This window comes from Solanum verrucosum, unplaced genomic scaffold (genome assembly GCF_900185275.1).
Source record: "Solanum verrucosum unplaced genomic scaffold, falcon-dt-bn FXZP01000049.1, whole genome shotgun sequence".
In the NCBI taxonomy this organism is placed as follows: Eukaryota; Viridiplantae; Streptophyta; class Magnoliopsida; order Solanales; family Solanaceae; genus Solanum; species Solanum verrucosum.
In genome coordinates, this window is record NW_026020221.1 from 9,893,831 (window position 1) to 9,905,904 (window position 12,074).

Genomic DNA, 12,074 nt, shown 5'->3' on the forward strand with positions numbered 1-12,074 from the left:
TTTGTGTTCATATTAAAACTTCATCTTCTATCAAGTGGATCTCTTTTATGTTGGTGTTCATTTAAAATTCAAGTTAGCGAAACTCCAGCGTCCTCCGAACAAGTGAAGTCAGGCAGAGCCAACGTGATTCTCCTCAAGGTTTCTACTTCAATGATGGGAATATTGACATGTCCAAACGTGAAATGCATCGTCCTATTCAACATTTGAACATCAGCAAGCAGTTTTTACCATCACGACTTAATAAAAAACTTTGAAAACAAAGATTGATTTCATTCCACACATATTTCAATTGTTTCCACAATGCTTGTTAAGAATTTTTGAAAAAAAATAGATTGATGCCATTCACCTGATCAGGCCCTTAGTTTTAACCTTCTATGGTCACCTACGAGAAGATAAAGATGTGACAACCAAACAAAGATTGGAAAACTTGAAGTGCTAAATTCCAACGGATTAATGTATTAATTTGACTTAAATCAAAGATTGTATTAATTTCAATAATACAATTTATTTTTTGAAAAAAAAGAGAGGAGGAATTTAAAGATGCATCTCACAATTAGTACAGAAAGTATAATTGCATTAAGTACATACAAGTTTGTACTAGCAGACGCTGTACAATATTTCATTGAAAAGAAGCTGATTGCAAAAAGAGTCCAAGTCTGTAAAAAAAACCTTTGCTAATTTTGGAAAATAGTTTATTTTGGTAAGTTAGAAAACAGTAATTGTAATCCCATTCCATTCAGATTGAGTGGGGTGAGGAAAAGTACTACTTATTTTCCCATTCCATGTCAAATTAGACTAAACAATTATTGTTAATTCCCATTCCATCTCAAATCAGGAAACACCCACCTACAATTATACTCACTTTTCATTTTCTCTCTTTCTTTGTTCGTTCAAATATAATTAGTTACTCCACTAATTAATAATGGTTGGAGATAATGCTGATCCAGAATTGGGAGGGGAATCATCAACAGAGAATGCATTCAAAGACGAATATGTTCCCTGTGGCACAAACAAATTACATTCAAGGCAATGTTCACCGGATTCATCCTCAGTGTCGTATTCAACTTCATTGTTTGCAAACTCAATCTCACTACTGGTGTTATCCCTTCTCTCAATTGGGATTCACCGGAATCAAATCATGGACTGCTCTTATTCAGAAATTTGGAATGTTGAAACAATCTTTTACTAGGCAGGAGAATACCGTTATACAGACGTGTGTCGTTGCTTCTTCTGGCATTGCTTTTAGCAGTGGGACAGCAAGTTATATGTTGGGAATGAGTCCATACATAGCATCTCAGGCTGATGCAGGAAATTTACCAATTAATACTAAGAATCTTGCTATTTTACTTGGATGCTTCCTTATCTTCTTGTTGTTAGCTTTGCCGGTTTGTTTATTCTCAATTGTCGCACTAAGAAAGATGATGATAATGAAGTACAAGTTGACGTATCCAAGTGGAGCCGCAACTGCATACTTGATCAACTGTTTCTACACTCCTAAATGCATGGCCATACCATTTTACCTTGGAGGCTACTTTGCCATTGACATGTGTCTAGGCTCATTGATCCTATTCGGTTGGCAAATGTATAACAAGCAGAAGGCTAAAGATTTTGGACCTGCAGTGGCTTCTGGTCTAATATGTGGTGACTCATTGTGGGGAATTCCAGCATCTGTTCTTGCTCTAGCTGGTGTCAAAGCTCCATTTTGCATGAAATTTTAGTCACATAATAGTTGTACAGATCACTTTTAGACTCTTTTGATTGTCTTTAACAGTCGAAATAAGTTATTTTAGCTTAACATGTTATTTTAAGGTATGTGTAGTTTGTTATTTAGTAGCTTTAAGACAAGTTCTGTTTCAATATATTCTAATTGTTTTCGAATTTACAGTTGTATTTTCTGTGTTTCTTTAAACAATTAGGTCCAAGATTCATTTCTATACATGATATTAGAGCGAGGCTCATCCCAATTTAAAATTTCCCGATGTTGTTGGGCTCCTATATTAAATTTCCACGCACCAGATGTCCATTCTTGGGTGTGAGACATAGTGTCAAGTCCCACATCAGTGGAATGAGTATAATGTTCTCAATAGCGAAAAGTGCAAAAATGATATAAGGTCCATTGGCACTTTATGCTCAAATAAAACATGGACTTTAATGAAAAAATGCGCAAATGGAGAAAAATACAAATATATATGTTCAGTCCAAGACTACTTATAATAAAGCACACTGACAAATATATGGACTAAAAAGTTGATTTTTTTTTTATCATAAAATGAGATATCTATCGTTTAGTGCTGCCTGCTCAGTAGGAAATATATGTTGTTCCAACATTCATCCTCAGCAATGCTAGGTATAAAGTTTGAGCTAGATAATTGAGCAGTTGAGTAACTTATATAATTGATGAAACCATTAGCTGATGTACTTACTTCCTGTTAGTCACGATCATCGCCCCCTTAGTGAACCAGTTGCTGTCTAATATCCTGAAGCCTAGAAGTTCTGAGGGAACTACTGCATGATCATTCACGCTAGAGGTCATCTTCGACAAAGCATTGAGATGTGACACAGTATGAAGTGAAAATCGACATTCTTAAGTAGTGCTCCCGGATGCCTTTTATTTTTATATATATTTTCAAATGTTGTATGAAGATGTATTTTCTATTGTAATTACAGAACAGAGGAGGCTCATAGGCTCTGCTTCTATTTGGTTTATGCTTTGCAGTGATGGTTGTGTGTAATTTGCTAGTGCAGAGTGCAGTGAAACGTTTTAACTCATCAAATGCTTGTAAATCCCTACTCTAATTGTTTCTTTTTTACTTGGCTAGCCTAATGAAAGAAAAATGTATCACTTGACATGTGAAAGTTTACATCACAAACTAGACTTCGTCAACAAGGTCAGCGAACTTAAGGGGTGACTAATTAAAATCGATTTGCACTGAAGTGGCTTAAGTTCGTAAATTCTCTCAGTCTGAGCTTTCAAAGATATAACTACTGTATGCAAAGACGTCTTTGTTTGAAAAAACTTGCTCTTCTTCTTCTTTTTCTCAAAGGTTCCCTTTGGTATTCAATAGATAAGTCGAAGGAGCATGGAGAGGCGAAATCTGACAATAATAGGAGTGAGGGCACTAGCCATAATATACTCCCTCTGTCCCTACTTGTGTTCTATGGACTCAGATTGTTTTATTTTCTGTTTTTCAATTCCATCTTTTTGATTTCTGTTTTACTAACCTGAATACATGAGATAAAAAAATTGGAGTTCAAGACATGAAAAGCTATCATAATTGAACAAAAGGAATTACATAGCTTGGAATTATGAGAAGTTTAGCTAACTCCAAATCAAGTCAAACAAGGATTGAATTCATGGAAATTTTTGAACTAAATCTCGATTGTATTGGAGAAACATAAATGGATATTATTAACTTCAATATAAAAAGATTGCATTGATACTTTGAAGACTTATCACACACAGAAATATTTGAGAGATAGAACAAGACCTATTCGAGAGTCGACCAATACAATGATTCAACTAAAAATCATCAAGGAACATGTTCTTATCAAGAGTTATCAATACACTTCTTGAGTTGTAATAGTTAGATTTGTGTGTTTCAAAATTGGACCTTGAAGCACTCTAAGGGTAAGAAAGCAGTAATGAATGAAGTATACACACATTACAATTTACACATAGCATGAAAGAGGATTATGAAGTTGACATAAAAAACGTAGATTATCTCACAAAAACAAGACCACCTCAAGGGATTTCTTAGAGAACCTGGTTCACATGACTCACAAGTATACATCTCAACTCAAATGTATGGAAAAATGAAATTATAATTTTGATGAGTAAATTCAATACAAGAATTTATAGGAATTATTCATTTCTATCGTTCATAGGTTACAAGCATACAAATTGTACGTGTATTGGAAAACTGCAACAAGCTCAAGAACTTCCATTTCCATTATCCTTGCTGAGGAATAGAACAGAACACTGCTTCACTGTATCCTCCGGGCTAGTAACTGGAAAAAAAAAGGAGAAAAAATAGCAGGTAATGTTATTCCTCAAGGAATTAAGCAAGAGAATGATTTATTCAAACATAAAAGAATGAAATTTTGGACGGACCTGTGTGACCAACAGTTCTCTTAGACTCGTAGATCTCATGGTCATTTCCTCCCTGTTCAAGTAAATAGCAGGACTTGTATATCAGCCCGAACATGAAAAGAAAGCTTCAAGCACATCAGTAACTAAAAACTACCTTGTACGTTTTGTCTCCAAAAAAGTGAATTTCATTAAATTCTTCAAGGTATCTCAAACAATAAGTCTTGTCCCAGCCTTGGGGGAAAACCTGTCATGACCAACATCCCCAAATCATCTACCTAAAACGTTCAACGATCAATGAGCACAAGAAAAGGCTTAAAGACACTCACATCGAAACTTATTTGGCCTCCAATGGAGAAGGTGAGATTAAGGTGTACAAACTTTCCTCTAAGCACTGATATCATTGTTTCGCGTATCTTTTGTACCTGAATATAGTTTTAAAATTATCTTTAAATCAACGAGAAAAAAGAATCTGCCGGAGGTACATTACTGCAAAACATACATGCAATACTAGAGAAGCTGTCTATACCTTGTCATACTTAACAAATTCTTCCCTCTCTTCCTGACTACAGTTTCCCCCAATAGGCGACACATTTAGCATGCCACTTCTGAACTCAATGAATGTTCCTCTGCAAAGGAGAATTATTAAGAAGTTTGACACAAAGAGGCAGTCAAGCAGATAATTCAACCGTTGATCTATGTTGCTTGAATCCTTCAAAAATGTTGCAGGGTATTACACAGATGCAACGGCTTTTTTGAAGGATCCAAGCAACATAGTATTTGATATGCCCACCTTTTTTTTGGAATATCCAAATCAGCAATATAACGAAGGGTAAAGTTGATAAATTCCTGCATATCATTTGCATACCATCAAGTCATCAAGATATGTATGCAACAAACATACAGAATTGTATCTATAGTTTTCAGATTTTGATTAATTATCATAATATACATTACTCCGAGAACTTAATAAATGCATAATAGTCAAAGCAGTTTTTCGACAAAATATAATATATTTGGTAGTTAAACAAAATATAAATTACACAATAATCTTTCTCTACGTAGCTCTTACCCTTTTATCTTGTCCATTAAGGTCACACACAAATTTATTATAGTTATCTTATCAACAAATACTTTAACTAAGCCTTTATCAAACTTGGGTATGTTCCCTCTCTTTGCATAAAAATAAAACATTTCCTCGTTAATTAGAAAAGCGCATTGACTAACCTTGAGCTTCTCATTTCCGAGAAACGACTTCAAGCTCTGCACACACAAGGAGTCATGTCATTTCAAAAGAAATCACCTTGCTAATTAGCAACAAAGGAGAATGAGGGAAGCCATGCACTTTGTACCTCAACTGGGTACAAAGTGCTTATGTTGTGGCAACAAGTTCAAGTTTGAAAGATAAAGACAGTATCCAAAGATTTCGTTATGTGACAAAATGAACCTGCACTCACAAGTAAAATTAAAGATATAAGATATCAAATTTTGGCCATTACCTGTTTGCCGATAAGCTTGCCATCCTTATGGGCTACAAGTCCATTTTCAGAGAAAACGTAATCATAATCATTCATAACTGCATCACAAATATTAGAAAGATCAGTTAATAACCATATATGAGAACCAAGGGTTTTGTATAAGTTATCATCTTCGAAACTCAGTTCAGTGCTCTTGGCTAGTGAAACCAAAGTTGTACTCTTGCCTATACTAAGAGAAATTTTAGATACTGAGCAAGAAACATGTGCACTAATAAGCTGATATAGCTCCTTAATTACAAATCCTACCCAGTGGCGGAGCTACATGTATTCAAGGGGTCACTACAACAAAAACAACTTTTACCGGCAATAAATATACACATTAATAAAGAGTGCTAAAACTTTTACTGGCATTAGTTAATTGCTATTAGATCCAATGTCGCTATAGGCTTTAGGGACATTTTCAAAAAGTGTTAATTTCCCCTAAAAATATATATATCTAGCAACAATTAAGCTATTGTTGTTAATTAATTGCTGCTAAAAATCATTTTTGGTGTAGTGGGTGTTAATTGACACCCCTTGGTTGGAAAATTAGATCGTGTAGTTGGATAAAAGAATGCACTATATTGACTCCCGTTGGCTTATACATGACTTTACTCCTTTATATTTTGACACTCCTAAATAAAATTGTGGCTCTGCCACTGAATCCTACCCACAAAATTTGAAGTTGTAAACCTTTCATCATCCCAACTCCAAGTTTAGTTAAGCTAACCTGAATTGCCAAGCTGTTCTGATATCTTTACAAGATCAGAACCTCCGACAACTCCAATTGTAACAACCTGCAGGGAGACAAAATTGTTAAGCTAGAGAATCGTTGAGAGAGAAGCGGAGTATGGCAAAAGAATCATCTACCGTTCTAAGTTCTTGCATGAATTTGAACATTTCTGGAGTACATTCCTGAATTCTTTCAAAGAAGAATATCAATATAATTATGGGGATGATTAAATGCAATACTGGTAAATTTACTATAAAATTAAAGGAAGAAATAAGAATCAGAACAATAAAAACTCATGACATGAATTTTTTGAAAATAAATGTATAGGCTAGCAAGAATATAGTGACTCAATCAATGACGCCTCAATCTCAAATAAGTTGAATTCAACTAAACGTACAAATCATCTATACCATTCTACTCTATTCAAAAAATCAATCAACAAGAGTGCAATTTCACAATTGGAGTTTGAAGGATGTATGTTATCCTACCTTTGTGGGGTAGAGAATTTGTTTCCGATAGACACTTGACTCAAGCAAAAAATAAAAAAAGAATTTAAAACACGATAATAAGAAAATAAGACAACAAGAGCAACAGATAGTATTAAAAATAGGAATTATGTCATTCCTAAAAAAAATATTTACTAATTGTTGGTATTTAAAGAACTTCTAAGAAAAAAGTAAGGTTCAACAGAAGTTTTTTACATTCATTTTTTATTGCAAAAGGCATACACATATATATCTGCATAATCTTTTCAAAAGTTAGTAGAGGATCATATCTATCCAATCATTAATGTACTTTTCTTACAAGACATATTTGATAAATCAAAGACTACTATTCTTTTACAAATTAAGCAAAATATTCAAAAGAGACTATTAAACTAGGGTCTGTTAGGTCATGCGATATGAAATCATGATATAAAATCATAATATGAAATCAACATAAAATCACACATCTAAACGCATATTTCATAATACTATACCTTCCTCGGTGCTGTAAGAGTTCCATCAACATCGAACAAAGCAATTAAACCAGCTTTCCTTGCACGCATGTTGATCTCTCAATACTTCTCACCACCTCTCCCTGCATTTAACAACAAAAATTCACCTTTATCAGCTTTACACTTCTCAAAACCAAAATACAATTAATCAACACAATCATTGAATAATAAAAAACACTTGGGGATCGTTTGGTTGGTAGCTCGTTCGAAGGTAAGTTATTCTTGTATAAGAATATTCTAATGTTTGGTATGCAATTTAGAAACCTACGTAACTAATACATGTATAAGTTATGAAGAAATCTATGTACATATTTTATGCAAAATAAAATATGAAATAACGAATACTTATATAAAATGAGTAATAATTAAGTTAATACATAAATTTCCTCATAACTAATTCCTACATACTAATACATGTCTAACTCTAAACAACTACCAAATTAAGATTCACAATCAAATGCTCAAAAACTATTACTCCCTCGGTCCCAATTTATGTGATGCATATCATTTTTCGAGAGTCAAACAATTTAAGTTTGATCGGGATTTTGCGGATGAGATCTTCAATTCTTTTGAAATGAAATTTATATATTTGTAAACTACGTAAAAAGAATTATAAGCCACAATAATTGACAATTCATAATATTTAAATGATATATAAAAATTTACCGTTAAAGATAGATTTTTTAAAATCTCGAACTTCGAAATATGTCACATAAATTGAATCGAGAGGGTAAGTTAATTGGCTCACCTCAGCAAAATTTGGCGGATGAATAGATTTGTGAGGAGTTCAATTTATAGTTAGGATATTGAGAGGGGTATTTTGGACTTTTCACTCAAAGGCTGCCAAGTGGATATCTAGATTTATGTCCCTTACGTGCTTTCTTCAACAAGTAGCCAATTATATTCTGCCAAATCATTCCTTTTTGTCATACTGATGCTAATAACTTGTCAATTTGGACTTTACACCAAATTTGGTGAATAACTAGTCACAATTATAATTTTGAGAGTAACCAAGTTTTTATTTTATTGGAATTATTTATATAATGTTTAAATATTTTAAGTTATTAATTACTGTGATTTATAATATTTTTTTACATAGCATCAAAATAAATAAATCTTATTAAAAAACATTAAAATTTTTGCATCCCAATTTATGATCAAACTTTAGAAGTATGACTCTTAAAATTTTATTTGTGCCTCATAAATTATGACGGATGGATTATATATTATGATCACCTATTGTTGGTTAATTAGTGCTCCTTCATTTTAAAATAAGTGATCTTAGTAAAGGATGATGCGGCACTGTGATGGTTCCACACGTTTCGACTCGAGAAGGTTCTTGTACGGAGAGAATAAGGTTGAGAGGAAACGACGCGGCTTTGAGTTCGTTGCGCTGCTGGATCGCTGGGGTTGTTGTATTGTACGCTGACGGGTTTGGGTCGGTGGGCTGGGATCTGGATATGGTTTCCAATTAGAGTGAAATAATGGTTTTTAAAATTGAGGTAGGAGGTGGCTAATCTTGTAATAAAGAAATAGCCAAATGAATTAACTAGGGCATAAACACCGAAAAACCAAAAAATCGAACTAAATCAAATTATTTTGATATTTCAGTTTCGGTATTTTGGTTTTCGGTTCGGTATTCGGTATATGTTTTTGTATTTTTCGGTATTTCGATTTGATTTTTGGTATATAATTTTTGTGTTATTCGGTATTTCGGTTTACCGAAATATATTATATTATAATATATATTAATATTATATTAATATTATATCAATTATTAATATTAAATAATAAATATTATAATTTAAAATTAAAAACAAAAGTTTGTCTTTTTAAACTTTTTTCTTACTTTTCCATCGATTCCGAAGGAACTGGAGTTACATCTCTTTTCCATTCAAGAGTTCTTATGCGTTTTCGTATTTTCTTATGATGGCCTGGTCGAGAGAGTACGATACATCGATGTAAAAGATTTCCTTTTTATACTTTACAGGGTACAAACCCACGTTCCACTTCCCACATCTACAGTGAATCGGCGTTCCCACTTCCGGCAGCACACAAAAATTGGCGTTCCCACTTCTGGCGACCACCAACAGCACACAACAGCTGCCAGTCGACCAGCAGGCAGCAGCACGCAGCACAACATCGACCAACCGACCTTTCCAGTTTCCACACAGCGAGGCGCCAGCCGTGAGCCGACCACCGACAACTTTCCACTTCCGGCGACCACCATTATTTTTTTGTTGTCAATATTTCTTCTTCCATTTTAAGTTAACAAGTTTCAAAATGAATATTTCTTCTTCCATTTATTTTTATTTCTGATTTTTTATTTTGTTACTAGTTAGTTTGTGAATTTATTGTGAAAACCGAACTAACAAAAATCGAATCGAAATTATAAAAATCGAACCGAACGGAATTATTTTGATTCGGTGTTTGGTACACATTGTACAAGAATCAAAAATCGAAAAAAAAAAAAAACTGACACCGAAAACTGAAATATTGAATGCCCAGCCCTAGAATTAACAATTTAGCCAAATTGATTTAATTGATTATGCCTTGTGTTATATGTGTTGTGATGCATTCATCCTCATGCAACATATCATGGTTTACTGTTATATGAGAAAGTGGAGAAATATTATTTTTTAGAAAGAAAATGAGACACCTTATGTTTATCCTTGACCACGAGCTAGGTGGCAAGTTGATGAGATTTTGAGATTGGTATATGGACTGCGAGTCCACCATTTGTATGGCAGCTGAATCTCAGCAAGGTGTATACGACAGGTTGTGCGACGACCTCGATTCCCCCACTTCATTTCATCATCTCAATGCATTGCATTGACAACCTTTAATTTGTTGTGTTGTGTAACCTTTTTATATGTTGATTTGAGTTATATCCTTATGTTTTTACTTTATTTGTGTTGTTATATAAAATGGCGGCACCAATATTGGAATGAGACTTTTATGTGTGTAGGTGGAAACGTTTCATAGTTTATTTCGTAAGTCTGATTAGTTACTTATGCTCCGTTGGTTTAACCTACTAAGTACATGTTGATTGTACTCATCCCTACTTCTATTGTCTTTTTTATGTAGATCCTAGTCAAGGTGATCTTCGTAGTGATTGATCGGATCTAGCGATTTCTTCTCATTCGGAGTTATGGTGAGATCCTACTTTCCGGATTGCCATTGGTTTCCATCTATCTTTTAGAGTCTTTAATTTATTTTCGAAGACTTGAGATGTAATCCAGATTCTTGAAATGTAGTAAATGCTCTTTATGCTAATGATACCAAATTTTGGGAATTTCTTTGTTGTTCTACATTTTTCGTCGATTGTGGCCTAACTTTCTTTGGGGAGTGTCATATGCATTACTTATTTTGGGATTACACACCAATTGGGTTCTCGGGGTGTATTTCATCATGTATGTCATCATGATCTTGATTTTTGGATCGTGAAATTTATTTTTTAATTATTATTTTATTTAGCCCACGGGTCGGCCTAACTCATATTGCTCAAGCCCCACACACCAGTAGGCTTATCCCACTAGGCTAAAAAGTTTTTTTTTTAATGGGCTTCAAAAATCTTAGTTCAACCCTATTAAATCACGAATTAGATCAGACCGATCCAACAGTCCTAGCCCATATTGACGGCTCTATAACATACCATTGAGTCTTCTCTTTTTTCTTTTGAAAATAGCCAAAAATAAAATACTAGCTAAAATGTTAAATAAGAAAACTCAAAGACCATTTTTCTTTTGTAAATTTTCTTTGCCTCGTGAATCATTAAACAAAAATATTATTTTAAAAATACGACTATTTTTGTGGTTTCTGAATTTATCAAATAAAACCTAGTAAAAATTATATAAAAGGTAAACTAAAGATTGGACATAAATAAAACTTTAAAATTAAAAAAAAGTTTTAACTCGAGGAGGGTAAAAAACCACATGTCTACACCAATCAAATGTGCAAGATTTGTTCCTATCCTTTGTGTAACAAACTCCTGAAATTGTCACAAGCACTCACAGTGGATATAATTTTTACTCCCACTATCATACTTGAGCCTAACCAAAAAATTCCTCTCTATTCTATATTACTCAATGACAGAGGAAGATCATATCATATAATATCACATATCATCATCACTGTACCATATATTATTAAAAATGAGAATAAATAAAGTTAGAAGTTGTATTATTATTTTACTCCTATACAAATAAAAAATATTTGAAAATATCTAATCAATTAAATATTATTATTATATGAACACAAATACAATATCACTAGCTTTTAAAAATAATACAATCAATACTAAAAACTTTTGGTTTTCTTCTGGTAAACACAAGAGTCAAACAAATGCATCTAACCAGTTTCATTTTAGCATGCGCAGATAATTTAAAAGATTGAAAAAATTGTTTTATGTATACACCAAATTCATGCTACTGTATCTTGATAGCCATTTTTTGTTAATTGAATACTGCATTAAAAGAAATAAATGAATGGGCATATATTTTTATCTTACCTTCATAACTCATAGCTAATTATTTATTCAATTGATACTTTTAATATTTTTAACTCTCATACTTTTCACATTCAAAACCTTCAAATATTTAATTTAAAACTTTAAAATGTTATTTGGTATTCCTCCATATTTATCTATATAAATTCATTTTTTTGTTTCACTCCTATCCAAGGTTATTCTATCCATTCTATACTTAAAGTAGTGAAGCCTTACAACATTATCGTACTATC

At 33.0% G+C, this 12,074-nt stretch overlaps 1 protein-coding gene across 1 annotated transcript; it reads right to left on the reverse strand.

Annotated features, from left to right (window-relative positions):
- Positions 1-3,931: 3,931 nt before the first annotated feature.
- On the reverse strand, positions 3,932-7,385 carry LOC125831513 (phosphomannomutase-like). The gene is made up of 11 exons (XM_049510689.1): positions 7,317-7,385; positions 6,475-6,519; positions 6,335-6,425; positions 5,587-5,663; positions 5,315-5,350; positions 4,881-4,936; positions 4,617-4,716; positions 4,417-4,512; positions 4,245-4,334; positions 4,112-4,163; positions 3,932-4,008 (listed from the first exon to the last, which is right to left on the reverse strand). The coding sequence occupies exons 1-11, from the start codon at positions 7,383-7,385 to the stop codon at positions 3,932-3,934; spliced, it is 789 nt and encodes a 262-aa protein (XP_049366646.1).
- Positions 7,386-12,074: the final 4,689 nt, after the last annotated feature.